Raw genomic sequence first — 19,685 nt, forward strand, 5'->3', positions numbered from 1 at the left:
AAAAAGTTAGTTTTAAACATTAAAACCACAGCTGACAAATCTCTCAACATGCAGTGATGTGATTGATGTTGTCAAGCTGTTTGGATTTATTTTCATTTTGTTTCCGTTGTGCCAAAATGTTAATTCCCCTTATAGAGATCAGAGAGATCAAAGCCAGCAGAGAAGCAAATGTTGTGACTCATTTCATCTCCAGGTAAATTGTACCCGTTTTTATACTCATTATTGTTCTTCTTTCTATTTTCTCATACATATATAAAAATAATGTTGGTTAAAATTCAGACTAAAGAAAAATATGTTGAATTCGTTGTAAACGTAAAAAAAAAACACTATACGATCTCGTGTTAAAAGTATCTTGTTAAAATGGATGTGAAAATGTATTGTGATATTCTAAAATGTCTTTTATGTAAATTGAAAAGAAAGCTCTTTGATATGCTTTGTTGGGCAGTCTACAGAGCGAGCTGCCAACGAGATCAAAGCCAGCAGAGAAGCTTACCACGTGTTGTGACTCATTCATTTGCAGCAACTATAATAAAAATCTCATCATCCAGTCCAGCGTGAATGTGGATCTTTGGTGGGACAGGTACACCGCGGTTACATATCTATCTATCTATGGTATCTATCTATTTATCTATCTACCCTGGTCATATCTCTCTTCATATACACTTCCCCATTAATCTTCAATAGATAAAACAATAATAACGGCAACATTATTATGAATATCATTTCAAAAGTCTTAAAATATTGATCATGTATTTTGGTTTCTCTCATCGATTGTTTTGGTGTGAGGTCATACTGGATGGGTCCACCAGTCGCAGTTTGATGATGTCACGGGTCTACACTCATTTTGTTGGATGTTGTTAAATGACGCAACTTCGGGACGCAACTTTTTTGACACCAAATTGTCGTTATTACCCAATTACTTTTTTTTTTTTTACAAAGATTTACCGCACTCCAAACTTTTTGTCAGGCAGATCCGCCATTGTTGTTTTGGTCTCGTGTCGATCTCAGCAAACGAGATCTCGTTGCTTTGAGATGACGTGATTATTTTGGTGGTTGTCGAGTGAAAGAGAAGTATGCCTCCGTAAAAACAGTTGGTATTAGGTGCAAATAAAAAAAAATGGTAATTTCTTCAGTGTCGGTAATAAGTCGAAACATAACACAGAAAGTGGTAACAACGGCAATAATTCCGGCACGAAAAAACGGCGGAGAAATTCTTCAGAAGACCGCGAAGGCAAGGAAAACACGTGTTTTAAAGCCAACGATTCGACGAAAGATAAACAAAAGAATACTCCTAGCAAGAAAAAGAACTTTTCTGCCAAAATGGACTCGATTATATACCTGGTTACACTATGAGGAGGATGATAATGGAGGCTACATGTTCTGTGATGCGTGCACCCAGCGTGACAAAAAAACTGGATTGCATAAATAATTTCGCAATACGAACTTTCAGAAAAGCACATTGGATCGGCGCAACGACAATGAAAACCACAAATTAGCTATGGAAATTCCGTTGCTGCAATTGGACCTTGAGAAGGCATTACAACTATGGCCGGACAGCAAACCACAAAGAATATATGAACTGAAAAATCTGAAGTGATTAAAACTGCATCAATATATAGACTAATATTTCAGCAATATTATTTTGTATAATGTACAATATTTTTGTGAACTGAAAAATCTAAGTGATAACTGCTTTGTATTACCAATTAACTGTGGTGATTAAAACTGAATGAATAAATAGATTTATTTATATTTTTGTCGCCGATGATAATGATTTAAAGTCTAATTGAAATCGTAATATAAAAATTTGTGTGTGTGCAGCTGTAATCATTAAACTTTTCAAAACAAATGCTCAAAACCCAGTGCAGTCTTGCTTACAACCATGGGCGTAACTAGCCCGTGTTTGGGGGTGCTCAAACACCCCCAAATTCAACACAAGCACCCCCAAGAATGATAGCATTTATACATCTCTCTCTCCTCTAATAAAGAGCAGGTTTGTCCAGAACCAGAACAAGATCAGGACCCAAACGCGTGACATTACTCACACAAGCCTTTTATTTTACGGGAAATGGGGAGTCATGCACGGTACGGACAGGACGGGACAGGCAGGATAGATAATGAAACTGGATATCGAAAATAAACAGGACAAACTAGACTGGAACGAATACTGGAGCAAATAATAAACAGGACAAAAATAGACAGAAACAAAACTGGAAACTGAAATTAAACAGGACAAAATAAACGGGAACAGGAACCGGACAGGAAATACCAACAGGAACAGGAACAGGACCAAGTCCAAACCCCACATCTTGCGGGCCAGAAGTTTGTTGACAGACTGACAAAGGAAAAATGAGAGCACTGAGCTTAAATAGACAGAAAGCCAATCTGTCAATGAGCCGCAGCTGGTGCCACACGGGCGGGGCCAATTGGGCGCCATGGCAACTGTGACAAGTTTATGCCTAAAATATGATGAAAAATATTAGTTTTGGTTTTTTTAAATAAATAAAAACAGTTTTGTAAATTGTTCAGTGACTTTGATTACAAGGCACCCCTTTTGATATTTAGTTTTGTAGTATTACTGTAGTTCTTTTTTTTTATGAAGAATTTCTGAAGTCATATTTTTTAGTCCTTCTGTATTTTCGTAGTATTACTGTAGTGGTATTATTGTATTAATACTTCTCCTGATTATTTTTGTAGTATTTGTGTCATCATATTTAAGTAGCACTATTTTTATATTATAGTATCACAGTAGTAAAGTGCTTTTCTGTCGTATTTCTGCAAAAGTATGTTTCAAGTGTTTCCATACTAGCATATTTGTAATATTTTTAAATTTTAGTATTACTGTAGTTTTATTTTTGTAGTATTTCCATCAGTATATTTATGTTTCAGTATTTTTGTATTTTAGTGTTTTTGGCGTATTTTCGTAGTATTTTTAAAGTGTTTCCATATTACTATCTTTGTAGTATTTCTTTAGCATCTTAACTATTATTTAGTTGCATTTTTTTTATTTCTATTGTAATATTTCTGTCGTAGTATTTTTGTATCATAGTATTACTGTAGTAGTATTTTTTTTATAGTATTTCTACAGTATTTTGCCTCTGCTTTCAACCGGCAGAGGGCGCCATCACATATGTCTCAGAAGCTGAGCACATTTTGAAAACGCTCTGTACAAAAAAAAATGGACTTCCATCTCGAGATAGAAATACTTCACAGCCTTGAGATGGTTCAGTCCATTTCATTCCTGGCACCGCATCGTAATACTACTGCAGTTGTATTTCTGTAGTATTTTCTATAGTACATTGTTTGTAATATATCTGTAGTGTTACTGTAGTATTTTGGTTCATGTATATTTCTGGTATTTTTATAGAATATTTGGAGTATATCTGTAGTATTTTGCAGTATTTCTGCTGTCAGACCTTTGTGGTATTTCTGCAGTATTTTTATAATATCACTGTACTTTTATTTTGAAGTATATTTTGCAGTCTTTTTGTGTTATTACTGTAGTTTTATTTTTGTAGTATTTCTGTTGTACTATGTATGTAGCAGTGTTACTGTTATGGTATTTTTTCCATGGGAGTATCTTTATAGTATTTCTTTAGTATTTTTAAATCTTACTGTAGTTTTTGTAGTCTTTCTTTTCTAATATTTCCGTAGTAGTATTTTTGTATCACAGTATTACTACAGTAGTTTTTTTTAGTGTATCATCGGTGTTTTTTTCTTATCAGAATGAAGACAAAATAATAAGTTAGGTCTATGTTTGTAAGCACTAAATGCAGACACTCAAAATGACCATGGGGACAAAGTTGGCACTAAAAGAACAGTAGATAGATAGATAGATAGATAGATAGATAGATAGATAGATAGATACCATAAATACCATAGATACCATAGATACCATAGATACTATAGATAGATAGATGGGTAGATAGATACTATAGATGTATAGATAGATAGAAACATAGAAACATAGATAGATAGATAGATAGATACCATAGATACTATAGATAGATACCATAGATACTATAGATAGATAGATAGATACTATAGATGTATAGATAGATAGAAACATAGATAGATAGATAGATAGATAGATAGATACCATAGATACTATAGATACTATAGATAGATAGATGGGTAGATAAATAGAAACATAGATAGATAGATACAAAAGATAGAAACATAGAGATAGATAGATAGATACCATAGATACCATAGATACTATAGATAGATAGATAGATGGGTAGATAGATAGAAACATAGATAGATAGATAGATAGATAGATACCATAGATACAATAGATAGATAGATAGATAGATACTATAGATAGATAGATAGATAGATAGATAGATAGATAGATGTATAGAGAGATAGAAACATAGATAGATAGATAGATAGATGGGTAGATAAATAGAAAGATAGATAGATAGATGGATACCATAGATACCATAGATAGATACTATAGATAGATAGATAGATAGATGGGTAGATAAATAGAAACATAGATAGATAGATACAAAAGATAGAAACATAGAGATAGATAGATAGATAGATAGATAGATAGATAGATAGATTGTCATGGTCACCTTGGCGACCGGTCTGCCCCGCCCCCTGGACCCAGCTGAAGCAGTTCAACTAATCGAGTGTCTGCTATTTAAGGCTGGATTTTGGGCTTTGCGGGTGCGGGCTCATTACATTTACACACTCCCGGTCTGCTATGCCTTGTCCTGTTTTAGTTTAAAACATTGTCCGTTCTGTTATGCCTTGTCCAGTTTAGTTGAGTTGGAAGAATCAACTGTTTGTTTTGTCATGTCCCAGAGTTTTGGACAACTTTTATTTTGTTAAATAAAACTTTTGGATCGTTACGCAATTGAGTTCTCCCTTCCTGCCTCCTGCCTCCGTTCTGGTCCGATCACCCCTTCGACCCCACCGCGCCCCGTGACATAGATAGATAGATAGATAGATAGATACTATAGATACTATCGATAGATAGATGGGTAGATAGATAGAAACATAGATAGATAGATAGATACCATAGATACTATCGATAGATAGATGGGTAGATAGATAGATACCATAGATACTATAGATAGATAGATAGATAGATAGATAGATAGATACTTTATTCATCCCCGAAGGGAAATTCACTTTTCCAGCAGCATCCCTGAGCTGAGAACAATCGAAAATAACACGGGAGCTGCTGGAGTGGCTGCCATTCGTGATAGATAGATAGATAGATAGATAGATAGATAGATAGATAGATAGATGTCTAGATAGATAGATAGAAACATAGATAGATAGATAGATGGGTAGATAAATAGAAACATAGATAGATAGATAGATAGATAGATAGATAGATAGATGGATACCATAGATACCATAGATAGATACTATAGATAGATAGATATATAGATGGGTAGATAAATAGAAACATAGATAGATAGATGCAAAAGATAGAAACATAGATAGATAGATACTTTATTCATCCCCGTAGGAAAATTCACACAGGCCGCATGTGGCCCGTGGGCCGCAGTTTGCCTATCCCCGCTCCCCCAACGCTCTGAAGCTAAAACGGCCCCTGGTTAAAAGTCAAAATCCCGAGCAGAGTCCGAAGAGCGTCCCCCCAGTCGATCGCGAGCGAGCCGCCTCTGTGCACGCGCCCCTCTGTGCACGCGCTCTTCTGTGCGCGCGCAGCGACGTGGAGCGAGAGAGCGACACTTCTGCGAGGTGAGTGCGCGTCACTTCTTTCGTTGGAACTTTCTCTTTTTTTTTCTTGCCATCGACTTTTTTTGACACGTTTCGGTTGCAAACGTCGCCTAAAGTTCGCGGCTTTATCATCTTTTATCTCGCTGACGGCTTTTTTGGAAGTGGGGGGAGAGTGTGACGTCACCGGCATAGAAATCCTCATAAAAGAAAATCGTCAGCAGAAATGGTTATGTGCAAGAAGCAGGGCCGTAGCCAGACATATGTGTGTCAGGGGAGGGTAAATCAAGTGCACAGGGTGGGGCACAACTCTTATTATTGTTCTTTTTGTGAGTCACGTAGCTCGTAGATGGCTACCCTGCCCAAGAGAAAAGAAACTTTATTATCGGATAGGACACTCATCCATTTGGAGGTGTGGATAAAAACATGAAATTATTTCATAGCAAGGTATATAAAACTATGGTAAATAGCTGATGTGTTACAAGCAATTGCGCACTGCTCGCACATTCTCAGCGCACAAGAAAATCTAGCCAGCGCACAAAAATCAGGGCTCAAAATTACTAATTAAGAAGCGACTTAAGTCAAAGTTACAGTGCATGAAGGTCAAAATACACGGGTTCCCCTGACGTTGTGTCCTAAATGCCGTATTTTGAAGTTAATGTCGAAGTAGAACGAAGTTGAGTAAAGTCAGTAGAGTTTGTATGGGAACCGGCTTCTTCGGCTCGGCTCACTAAAAGGAACCGTCTCTTTCGGGGCCTAAACGGCTCTTCAGGTTGTTTTTGCTTCTTTAATCCCAACATGACCAAATATTATGTAAAATTATGCACAAAAAGACTTATAGGACGGTTGGAATAGAACAAAAAAGAAAAAAATACCAAAGTGAAAAGCTGAGAAAAAAAAACAAAACAAAAGAGGAAAAAAAATCAGAAAAAAGCCAGAAAAAAAGAAAAGAAAGAAATGTAGGAAAAAAGTAAACAGAGAACAAAAAAGTAGAAAAAAACACGGAAAAAAGAAGAAAAAGTTTGTGTTGCATTCAAATAATTTCCAACTATATCAAGTGAATCTTGTTGCCAACATTGTACTTCCACTAAAAATGTGATTAAAAGTAGTTCTGTATCTTACAACTGACTCAATAAGCCCCCAAAAATTGTAATATTATGCGACAAAATATATCAGGAAATAAAAAGAAATGGATATCTTGTGAAAGAATTGTAAGAACAAACAACGTCACTTCATTCAAAAGAGAAAAATCATTTTGCATTGCCAGAAACTCAGCAAAATGTAACTTAATGTCAAGTTTGGGACATGTTTGATCATGACTCAGTTGCCACACTTGGGATTGCCGTTGCTCACTGTTGTTTCAAACGTTGCTCACCGACTTTGTGTGAACGCTCAGACCCGTAAGGAAAATTACAGGCAACATTGGTCACGTTAAGTAAAAACAATAGAACTCTTCATACATATTGAACATTAACTAAATAATATATAGGAAGTAGTAATTGTATGTTGTTTGTGTATATAATTAAATGACAGGATAAAAATGTGCGGTCCCTTCTCAAGGTTTCTTCATTTTTCTCATGTTGAGGTTTTTGAGTTTTTCCTTGCCCTCGTGTAGGTTTTAGATCAGGGGATAGTGTAATAGTCCGTGGTTTGCAATAATCTGTGGTCTGTGCAGCCCTTTGAGACTCTTTGTGATTAAGGGCCAAACAAATAGACATGACTTGACTTCTTCAGGGATGTGTTTCACAAAGTTTTTTATTTTAATGTGTAGTTTATTTTGTTGTATTTTGCAGTTTATTTGTTGTTGCACTGAAAGGTCGATATTTTGAAAAGACATTTTATTGTCATGCAGGGATTCCAGTTTCAAGTTGCTTAGTATAAACAAGTTCAAATGTGTGAAAAGTAAAAACAGAAATGCTGTTACTTAAGTGGAATCATATATATTAGTAATATTACATTATAACTAGTAACTGAACAAAGGGACCCCCAAAACTTCTTCCCTGCTTTTATTTCATGTTTTCTTTTTTTCTTCTTTTGAGTCCTTCCCCCTTGCTTACTTCTTTTTTCCCCTCGCTTTCTTTCTTATTTTGTCCTGCTTTTTCTTTTTTTCTTTTTCTTTTTTCTCCTTCGGTTCATTTTCCCTTGCGTTTTCTTTTCTCTTTTCTTTGTTTTCCCCCTTTTTTGTTTTACGTTTTTCTCCTTTAGTTTGTCCGTTTTCAGACTGCCCTCGCCACTACATCCAGTTCCATCTTTGGGTGGGCAGAGCGTGTCCGTGGGTGGGATATGCCCCCTCATCTTCCCCCTGATAATGGCCCTGGCAAAAAGTGTGAATTGAGTGACATTATTCGATTCAACTGAATTACTGCAGTTGTATTTCTGTAGTATTTTCTATAGTACATTGTTTGTAATATATCTGTAGTGTTACTGTAGTATTTTGGCACGTGTATATTTCTGGTATTTTCATAGTAGAATATTTGGCGTATATCTGTAGTATTTTTGCAGTATTTCTGCTGTCAGACCTTTGTGGTATTTCTGCAGTATTTTTATAATATCCATGTACTTTTATTTTGAAGTATATTTTGCAGTGTTTTTGCGTGGGTGCAAATAATGTTTTATTTGTGCGCATTTTTTAGGCATGAGAGGTTCTGGCTGCTAAGGAAAACCTGAACCGCTCCACCACCACTCACTTTAATACAAAAGCATTCCATATATTAGTAAAATATTGATATTAGAGAAGTGTATTTGTATATTTCTTCAAACTGCGCATGTTTGTGTGCATGGACTTGGACCTTTTTGGCAGGTGGTGGAGTCACGTGAACCTCGGGGCACACAAACATGATTTTAATTCCGGCTTTTACTTTGAAATCTCCCCCAAAAACTTCTCCTTGTGTTGGTTTACGCGACAATGTGGATCACACAAACTGTAGCAAGCAATATCCAATAATTAAAATGAAATCAAAACTCTGACTTCAAACTCAACCTAAAGGTAAGCTCCAATTAATTCTAACCTTGTGGTGTGTTTCAGGATGAAGTTGACAACCCCCCTCCTACTTTTGGGCCTGGTGGTCTTGGTTATGGTTCAGGTATCGTCTACATGGTGATGACGCAATAAGTATTCCATTGGGTTTCCTGCAAAGGCTGTATGATGTTACCGTTTGTGGAATTATGGGGTTCTCCCCAACATACCCGGCGGGTTTTAGTGTTTTAGAGGTCCTTAGGGCACCTTCGGGAGGTCTAGTGTAGTCCTCAGGGTGTTTCCAGATGTATCTTTGAGGGCTTCCCGTTTGGTTTGAGTGCATCTCCAGAGTCGCTTGGGGTATTTGCAAAGTCTCCACTGTGTCTCTGGGGTACGGTCGTCTCAAATTATGACTGTCCAAGATGGAATGTGCGGCACATAGAAGAGACAATGGAGTTTATGACTGAAACTGTCACGGGGGACCGGACCAGAACGAAGGCAGGAGGCAGGAAGGGAGAACTCATTTGCCTTAAAGATCCGTACTTTTATTCAGCAAAATAAAAGTCGTCCAACACTCGTGGGACAAAACGAAACAAGGCTTACAGACAAACAGGAACTAAGACCGGGGAATACTCACAAAACAGGTTTTAACTCAAAACGTGCAAACACAGGTTTCTTCCGACTCAAACAAAACAGGACAGAGCAAAACAGAACAGAAAATGTAATGAACCAGCACCCGCAATACCCACAACCCACCCTTAAGTAGCACACACGCAAATTAGCTGATCTACTACAGCCGGTGCCCAGGGGGCAGGGCCAGCCGGTCGCCACGGCGACCATGCTGGACACGACAGAAACAACACAAAGAAAATCCAAAACTGAAAACACTATCAAGTGAAAAAGGGGATTCCAGTCAGTGTCGTGATAAAAGGTTAGCGGACACCAGGGCAGACGACTCTGAAAAGTTGCTCATCAGAATACCGTAAATTCCGGACTATTAGCCGCTACTTTTTTCCCAAATGTTCAGCCCTGCGGCTTATCCAGTGAAGCGGCCAATTTATGTAATTTTTCTAACGGCCACCAGCGGCGTTGGAGTATAATAGGTAAGATTAAGACCAGTAGAATATGTGCGCCAAGAAAGACTGCAACCTCTACGTTTAAGCATACTTTGTGAAGTTGAGGTACGTTCCGATATTGAGGAAGACGCCCTTGATGGCGATAGTTATGAGGAGGAAGTTGAGAACGATCTACCATGAATTTCACAATTAAGGCATGCTTTTTTTTAACAGGTACGCGTGATACGTTGCGAGCGTGATCCTAAGTAGCGTGTTGCTACCTGTCACAGTCACGGTTTGGGATGAAAGTTATATTATTAATATTAAAGCTTTGCAAACTCTCTCGGTGTCTTTCTTCGTAAATATGTGTCACCATGTATAATATGTATTTGCAACTGTATATTTTTGTAATGTATTTATTTTAGAGATTTATTCTGTTATGTGTTCTACGAGCGAATCGAAAAGAAGGGGCGGAGCAAACGCGGGCTGATGGGAAGTGGGGTAAAGCTGAGTTACCGGTAGATCTGTCTGTTGTCGCAGCGGACAATAGTGGATATATATTTTTCCCACCCTTAACTTTGGAAATATACATTTTGTTTCCTTGGATTACTTTCATTGGAACGTTACAAGTCTGCATCATACGTTAATTACGGGTATCATTTTCCATTCATGATGCCGATTGTGGTTCTAAGATTGTGTACTATTTAATTAGTTACAATAGTGGAACTTACAGTCTGGTCTGGGTTGAACTTGTGATAGTGTCACAAGGTTTAATGCGTGCGCACGCGGCTTGTACAGAGGTGCAACTTGTGTAAGTACAAAAGTGGCAAATCACTTGAAAAGTGGTGGGTGCGGCTTATAATCAGGTGCGCTCTATAGTCCAGATTTTACGGTATATAACAGAACAACACTTAAAATTAATTTTATTATAAATCTACTTATAACATTAACGTTTCCCATCTGCCGTTGCGTCGTCTGCTACAATCCACGTGAACTCTTCTTTCCACAATGCTTTTGATGTCCATTTACATTTTGTAGCGTCATCAATTTTGTTAGCTTCTTTTGAATCTTTCTTCTGGGGCTGAATTTTCGGCTAGATTCCTAACCACTTCCCCATTTTTCTCGTGTTCTCTGTGCGTCTACTTTGGAAAATGATATGCAAATGCGCGACCTTATAACGCTCGGGAAAGTCCGGAAGCACGGAGTGATTCGATGCAGGCTTCTGATTGGCTGCGGAGTATGCAAATATCCAAACAAACTGAAATTTCCAAACCGAACGAAGATTTCGAAATCGGAATAGAGCAAAAAATATCGTTCGTTTTTTTTTCTTGAAAAAGTTGTCGGCCACCCTGCGAAGACGTTTTGTAAGTAGTACGCCTGACGTAAATGATGCACGCCCTGGGAGTCCAAGCAGACTTTTTTTCAGACACTGCCAACAGCACTAGCTTACGTAGTCATAAATGGCCCCCATACTTTTGGGGGGGCTGAGTTAAGCTATGTGTCTGTGTTGCTGAGACTGTATTCTTTACGACGCAGGCACAGACGGAAGATGAGACCGCGGGAGGCGAAGACGAACAAGCGGAACACGTGGAGCTCTTCACCACGCCGACCAGCAAGATGGCTGCCGCCACCTCAGACTTTGGCTACAACCTTTTCCGTGCATTGGCATCCCAGCGAAACAACGCCAACGTTCTCCTAGCGCCCATTAGCGTGTCTGCGGCACTCAGCCAGGTGGCCCTTGGTGAGGACACTGAATGTAGAGCCAGTGAACAGAAGTCATCCCAGTTGGTCCCGGGGGTATGTTCAGGGTCATTTTAGGATGGATCTGAGAGTAAAATCAAGGATTTGGAACAGTTGGAGCTCATTGATGTTTTTTGCCTGTTTTATGGGAATAAGCGTTTCGGTGTCTCATCTACAGGATATTGTCATGCGGTGTAGTATGGCTTATGGGTTCTCTGGCAGGTATTGTTTAAGTGAGTCTTGGAAAATCTGGAAAACGTGTCTAGTGCTGATTTAAGGGTGGGTCATAAAATGTTCCTTGGCATGTTTGGGACTGTTTATCTTTAGTGTATCTTCAGGCTGGATTTAGTGGGGGTGCGTATTTAGATATCATCAGAGGCTCACTTGATCATATTTAGTATGTTTATTTAGTGTCTCCAGAATGTTTGTATGGCAGACCCCAGAATTTAGGTCCTTGTGGACCTGGGTCTGAAAGTTTTGAATGTTTTTGTCCTCCGAAAACCTGTTTAAAATAGAGTTTTGACAGGGAAGCTTTTTTTGCCATGTTAGAGGACAGAACCTCTTCCAAACTGCAAAACTCTTTCCCTCAGGGACCAGGATCGGGGAACCTGCTATCGTTACTGTATACCTTAATTGTGGGTGAATACTAAGCGAACTGGGTTGGTTGCACAGGTGCCTCTGAACGTGCCCAGGGCCAGCTGTACCGGGCCCTCAGGTACCACACCCTGCAAGACCCGCAGATTCCCAACACTCTGAGGGATCTCCTGGCCTCTGTCAAGACAAGCAGAAAAGGACTGAGCCTCGCAGCCCGCATCTACCTAGCCAGACGTCAGTCCTTAGATCATTTACATAGTTTCGTTATTTCGTTGCAACTGCTACCGTGATAATTTTTCTCTCAGGTCTACGCCTCAAGCAAGACTTTTTCACCACGGTAGAGCAGCAGTACGGCATTCGACCTAAAGCCCTGCAGGGGGGTAGCCGGGACACCAAAGACATTAACGACTGGGTCGCCGCCGAGACGGGCAACAAGGTGCAACGTCTCCTGGCCAAGCCCCTGCCTAAAAACCCTGGAGTCAACGCCGTGACCGGTGCCTACTTTAAAGGTAGGGATAACGAAGCTCATTATTCGTTTACAAAGGTTCTTCTTCAAACATCATCGATCAAATGACGAGAACGATAACGATCTAACAATGAAAAGAACATCAACTAGAACATGAAATTAGGAGAACCACCATGGCAATATCAACAACAAGCACAACGAAGAGAACAACAGCAAATCTGGTCACCAAACAGGGAAGTGGGTGACGGCGTTCCAACCTCAGTCGTTGCAGAACTTCCAGCAAGAGGGCAAGGCACCCGTCAGGGTCCCCATGATCCAACAGGAGCACTACCCCATCAAGATGGGCGTTGACTCTGACCTGAGTTGTACGGTAAGCATGGAGAGTCCAAGTACAGCTGAGTGATGCCACAGCAACCACACCCAACAACTTCAACCTGTCGCGTTCCTCTTCTAGATCGCGCAGATTCTCCTGCAGGACCAGGTGAGCATGTTCGTGTTCCTGCCTCAGGAAGTCACATCCAACCTGACTGCACTGGAGGAAACGCTGACCGCGGAGTTTGTGCAAGACCTGGGTAGTGGGCTTCATGCCACGCACGTCACTCTCACCATGCCCGTCCTCAAGTTCAGCTACGCAGTGGATCTCATGACGTTGCTCCCGGACCTGGGTGAGTCACCTGCTCATTTCGTGGGGGGCTCTTAGGATGTCTCGAGAGGTTCTTCAAGGGCAGGTTTTAGAGGGGGATCTCAACAGCCATTAAGCTTCATCTATAGTCTGTTTTTGGTCCATAGAAAGTATTAAAATAGACCACCCCCAATTTCTTCAGTGCCTTAAGGTGTTTTGAGGGCTGATATGAAAATGAATCCTTAAGTCCTCGTCCTAATCAAATCCAACTCCTGGTTCCAAGTTAAGTATTTTGACTTGGTTTATGTTGGATCTTAAAGGGGTCACCGTGAATTATTTTAGGATGTAATTATAGCCGGTCTTTGTCCATTGGCTGTCTAAACGTGTTTCCAAATTCTTAATTATGCAAAATAGAGGAAAAAAATGAAATTGTATATATTTCATCGGTATATTACAATTATTTTCAGAGATAATGCAAATGCAAATAATTTTGCATTGCCGGAAACTCAGCAAAATGTAACGTGATGTCAAGTTTTGGACCTGTTGGATAATGATTTAGTTGCCACACTTGGGATTATGGTTGCTCACTGTTGTTTCAAGCGTTGCTCACCGACTTTGTGTGAACGCTCAGACCCCTAAGGAAAATTACAGGGAACATTGACTACAATCGCTGTCTGTTTCGGAGGTAGCCTGACATGTTGTGTTAAAGGGATTTGCCATTTTGAAAATGATGTGTTCCTTCAATGACATCACAGGGTTAAACGCAACATTCTAACAGTCTATTCCTTCTTTTCCTCTCTCCCGTTTTGGCACAGGGCTCACGGATTGGCTAGCCGACCAGGATCTGACCAAAATAGCGGCGCAGCCCGCCAAGCTAGTCACCGTCAATCACAAAGTGGTCATGGAGATGACGGCCGAGGGCGAACACCCGGCCCCCGCCACCTCCACCACCGGTCACCTGACCTACCGCATGGACCGGCCCTTCGTCTTCCTGGTCCGCGACGAAGCCTCGGGGGCCCTGCTCCTGGTCGGTCGAGTCATCAATCCCAAGGACCTGAGCGCCTAATGCAGCCTTTCTCAACTGGTCGGGCTTCAGGACCCTCCATCCCACCCTAATTACAAGCTGAGACTCGAATTGCAAAAAAAAAAAATCTGCTTCTCAAATGCATCCCATAAAAGGATTGTAGAATAAATCAACTTTGTTTTTTTAAAATCCTTAATTTTGATTTAGTTTTCAACAGTTTTCCCACACAAAAACTTGAATAAAAATCCCACCCCGAACAAACCCAAAACCAAAACAGTTAATGAAGCGTATATGAGGCGTTAGAGATTGTGGTTGTGGATAAAAAAAGTTCCCAAAGTTGCTCATTATGTCATGATTACCGATGTGAATCACCTGTGCCCGGACTCTGATTGGCTCTCTGCCCCTATTTAAACCCACTCCTATCTGTCCCCTTTTGTCAGTCCGTCTGCGAACCTCAGTTTACTCCAGGCAAGCCTTTTCGACCGTGACTCCCACCTGTTTTTGCTCCTGTCTGTTCCCCGGCTTCAATCCGTTTTTTGATCTTGACCTCGTCTACTCTCCTCTCCTGGCTTTCGACTCGTTTCCGACCCCGACCACGTTTTTGCTTTCCTGACCCGTTTTTCCGTTCCCAACACCGTCCCATTTCCGCATTCAGAGCGACCTGCTTCCCGCGCCCAGCAATCACATGATCGTGTGCAACCACTTCCTTTTCTCCAATAAAACTGAGAAAATAGAATAGAATAGAATAGAATATACCTTTATGAGTTGAACATATTGTGACAACGAAATTGGGCGTGGCACTCCAGTTTCACATTTAACAGTGAGGATAAAAGAAAACAAGAAGATGAAGGAACAAAGAAGATAAGGTTATGGTTATAATTTACACAATATTTATACATCGAAATGTGGGCATGTAGGATACATACAGTTTTGGGATCGTATTTGTGCAAAATTAGTCAACATAGTGCAAAAAATAGTCAACATTGTGCAAAGTGAGCATAGGCATGAATACAATTTTACGTCTGTATGAGGTATAGTGTTTGCAAGGGTTTCAGTTTTTTGTGCGGTGTGTGTTAAGGGTGGTAATGGCTCTGGGGAAGAAACCGTCTCTGAGTCTGTTTGTTTTTGTTTTGTGCGAAACGTAACGCAAGTGGGTCCTGTCTCCATACTGGTCTTGACACATTAGTCCCATTCAACCCAATTTTTTCTACTCTCCTCGGCATTTTTTCACAAGAATTTGCGTGTTTTCCAAATATTGACGGCTGGGCTATCCAAGAGCTTCCAGTGTCTCTAAATGATCCAAGAGCACATCATGAGTCCAGTCTTGAGAACTTTGATAGAAGATAAGCCAAGTGGGGTACCACTTTAAAAAAAATCTCAGTCCTTAAAGTACTGGAAAGGCTTGCATCTAAGCTTAGATCGCATACAAGCTGCCCCCCTCCTAAAACCGCTTTAAAATAGACACATACTGAAAGAAATGTGTACCTAAACAATGCTAATTATCAAAGTATGTAGATCATAAAGAGGAATATACCGGTAAAAACATTTTTTTACTGTACCTTAAAGCGGTGCTTCAATGACACACATACACCAGTTTCATATTTCGTAATCGATCGTTTTTGTCACTGTTTTCCTCTTTTCTTTCTCCTTATCACTCACTTTCTTGGGACCCATTATTACGGGCAAAAAAAAAAGAAACGAAACACAGAAAATCACAGTAAAATGAGATGTGAGCCGTCTACTGTTAAGGAGTGTAATTGACGCCCGTTCTCTTCTTAGCATTTGGAAAAGGCCGGCGACTCACCCCAATAAGGTCCGTGACCAGGGTTGGGTAGAGTTACTTTAACTGGATTACTTTCAATTACTTTTGGATTACTCCACTACCAAATATGCTAATAAAAGACAAAAAAAACTAAATATGAATAAAATGACTCAATTTGCAGGCTTGGGGAGTAACGGAATACATGGAACGGCAAAAATGATGTCGGCAAGCTGTTGGAGTTATTTTCATTTTGTTTCTGTGGCATTTGATGTTCGTTTTGGTGGAGATCAAAGAGATCAAAGCCAGGAGAGAAAGCTTACCACGTGTTGTGAGTCATCATTTTATTCACATTTAGTTTCTTTTGTCTTTTATTAGCATAATTGGTATTGGAGTCATCCAAAAAGTAATTGAAAGTAATCCAGTTAAAGTAACCCTACCCGACCCTGTCCGTGACCCCAAAAGTGTTTGCGACCCACCAGTTGAGAAACACTGATTTCCAGTGCGTGCACACACTCTTAGCAGGTCCTAGGAGGGCAATGATGATGGAAGATGATCATTTGAATGATTTCATGTTATCAATGGTGGTCCGAAATAAAAATGACAATGAAAACAAAAGCGTCTGATTGTGTCAAAGGACATTTTTACTCGCTGGACGTGCATTTCACACTTAGGCCTTCAGCAGGGTTGGGTAGGGTTACTTAAACTGGATTACTTTCAATGACTTTTGGATGACTCCAATACCAAATATGCTCATAAAAGACAAAGGAAACGCAATATGAATAAAATGATGACTCACAACACATGGTAAGCTTTCTCTCCTGGCTTTGATCTCTTTGATCTCCAGCAAAACGAACATCAAATGCGACAGAAACAAAATGAAAATAAATCACAGCTTGCCGACATCATTTTTGCCGTTCCGTGTATTCCGTTACTCCCCAAGCCTGCACAAAATTTAGTCATTTAACACATTTGCTTGTGCAGCTCGTCTTCTTGAAGTTTAACAGCAGTTGGCACCATTACTTTGGTGCATTACAGTCCCCCCAAGCTAAATATGGTTTGTGAAGACGTTGACGTTTCCCTTGGCCTTCTAGAAGGCCCTGGAATCACCACGTCCAAATCTGATTGGCAAAAGCAACATCTTCATTGGCACTTAATGCAACAGAGCCTGCAGAGCTCATTGTGAAGGCCTCCGAGTAGCTTTCTGACCCAGTCAACGAGTAATGACCGACATATAATCGGTTGAATGCTTCAATATGAAAGCACATCTGGAAGCAGCGCAACCAGGGGAAAAGCAATGAAAGGAAGCTAACAGACAAAATGATTTTTTTTTTAATAATCATTCATGGGCAAAATATAATTGACATCAGATGATTCTAATATTTTCTAGGCCAGCAGAAAAGGCCTTGCGGGCTCTGACCATCCACCACGGTTAAAAAGCAGCATCTACAAACGTGAAGAAACTATATTTATGAATGATTGAATGAAAACTTTATTCGAACATAAAAAAAAAACAGAACAAAAACATTAACTCAACAACAAAATAATGTTACATAATATGTTCGAAAATGCTTCTATTCCCTACCCCTTCATCTTCCCGATTAAATACACCAATCATATAACAACAATAGTAATAATATTAATAATAACAGTTATGATATAACAATAGCAACAATAACAACATAGTTAACCATAGTTTTAAACTCAGTATTTCCAATCTCACTCATATCCCATTTTCTTCATCTCTGTATTCCGTCCGTAATTTTTTTTTATATTTAAATTTGAAAAAGTGAATAGTTGGACATTGTTTGATCTCGTCTTGTAAATTGTTCCAAAGTTTGACTCCGCACACAGACACACACATCCTTTTCCTGGTGGTTCTCACCTTTGGGATTATGAATTCACTACAGCCCCTTAAGTTTTAATGTCCTACTTTCTGAATGAATCATTTATGGATGTTTCCTGGCACTATGTTTTTGTGGACCTTAAATAGCAAAAGTTTACTAAATCATCCATTTTTAATAATTTGGACTGCAGGAATAAAATATGAGTATGATCTGGATATCCTGTACATACACTTGCATAAGAAATGATAAATTCCGCACATGTGGATCGTATCAGGCACATCTGCTTCCCGTCTGTCTCCTCCTGTCAAAGAGTTTGTGTGTATGAGCGTATGCCTGTGCCATGAGGTTTTGATTATCATCACATTCCTGAGGTTGAGCCAGTACTGGAAGGAAGCATGAAGTAGGGAAGTTTTGTAGCTCCCTCTTTTCATTTGAAAAGAAAACCAGAATCATGCACCATATATAGAAAAACTATGGAAAGGGACATTTTTGATCTCACACAAACTTAACAAAGTCATGTTTAAAAATGCTCAAATGCTTTCTCTAGATGGTGTTATGGAGGTTAGCGTTAGCACGTAGCCTCTTTGCCTCACCATAGAACACATGTTCTGAACCTGGGTTCCATCGAAGGTAGGGGTTCAGTGAGTCTGTCTCAGGGGTGTCGTGGAGATAAAGACACACTGACTCATGTCATGTCAAATCATGTTTATTTGTGACGCCCTTCATCACAAAAGTCTCAAAAGGGCTGTACAGACTACAGACTATTATGACACTATCCCCTGATCTAAAACCTGCATGGTGGCAATTTCCCACTGTGTTCCTGCATGAAGTCTTTGTTCGGAAAATGTGGGTCTACTAGGAATCCCAAGATCCAAGAAGAGCTCTGTTCTCTATTTGGGCCCTGGTGTTCTGCAACCTCAGTGGAACTGTTTAAATCCAGGTTTTAATCACACTTATATTCTATAGCTTATGAATGACATATGTTTCATGTTGACGATGTCTGTATTGTCTGTTGATGCTCTTGCGGCATCTGTTGCAGCCTGGTCATCCTGGAAGGTAGATGACCACACGTGCAGTCCCTTCTTAAGCTTTCTTCATTTTCCTCATGTTGGGGTTTTTGAGTTTTTCCTTGCCCTCGTGTCGGTTTTAGATCAGGGGATGCTGTCATAATAGTCTGTAGTTTGCACTAGTCTGTGGTCTGTGCAGCCGTTTGAGACTGTCCCTTCTCAAGGTTTCTTCATTTTCCTCATGTTGAGGTTTTTGAGTTTTTCCTTGCCCTCATGTCGGTTTTAGATCAGGTGATGCTGTCATAATAGTCTGTAGTTTGCACTAGTCTGTGGTCTGTGCAGCCGTTTGAGACGTCCCTCTCAAGGTTTCTTCATTTTCCTCATGTTGAGGTTTTTGAGTTTTTCCTTGCCCTCATGTCGGTTTTAGATCAGGGGATGCTGTCATAATAGTCTGTAGTTTGCACTAGTCTGTGGTCTGTGCAGCCGTTTGAGACTGTCCCTTCTCAAGGTTTCTTCATTTTCCTCATGTTGAGGTTTTTGAGTTTTTCCTTGCCCTCATGTCGGTTTTAGATCAGGGGATGCTGTCATAATAGCCTGAAATTTGCAATAATCTGTGTTCTGTGCAGCTCTTTGAGACTCCTTGTGATTAAGGGCCTCACAAATAAGCATGACTTGACTTGACCTGACTTCACAAACAGTCATTTTTGAGGATGCCGGACATAAAAACAAAGAAAAGAAACAGACTTGCTGAGAAAATTACATGAGAGTAGCAATTGTCAAGGTGAAGCCACGCAAACCTGAACTGGCCCCAAAAGGCAACAGCAGAGGCCGCTCTGATTTTCAGTTCTATAATTCATTATGTCAGTTTTGTTCTGCACGGTTTTGAAGAACTTCTCATCCTGAATGTGGGAAAAA

General features: G+C 39.9%; 1 protein-coding gene across 1 annotated transcript; it reads left to right on the forward strand.

Moving 5' to 3' along the window:
• Window positions 1-5,581: 5,581 nt before the first annotated feature.
• On the forward strand, window positions 5,582-14,279 carry serpinf1 (serpin peptidase inhibitor, clade F (alpha-2 antiplasmin, pigment epithelium derived factor), member 1). The gene is made up of 8 exons (XM_088321225.1): window positions 5,582-5,724; window positions 8,726-8,783; window positions 11,248-11,452; window positions 12,124-12,279; window positions 12,351-12,554; window positions 12,745-12,881; window positions 12,966-13,176; window positions 13,949-14,279. Exons 2-8 carry the CDS (start codon window positions 8,727-8,729, stop codon window positions 14,197-14,199), a joined length of 1,221 nt encoding a protein of 406 aa, XP_088177351.1. The 5' UTR covers window positions 5,582-5,724; window position 8,726; the 3' UTR covers window positions 14,200-14,279.
• Window positions 14,280-19,685: the final 5,406 nt, after the last annotated feature.

This window comes from Urocampus carinirostris, chromosome 17, assembly GCF_059441175.1.
Source record: "Urocampus carinirostris isolate Australia breed hairy pipefish chromosome 17, RoL_Ucar_1.0, whole genome shotgun sequence".
Taxonomy (NCBI): domain Eukaryota; kingdom Metazoa; phylum Chordata; class Actinopteri; order Syngnathiformes; family Syngnathidae; genus Urocampus; species Urocampus carinirostris.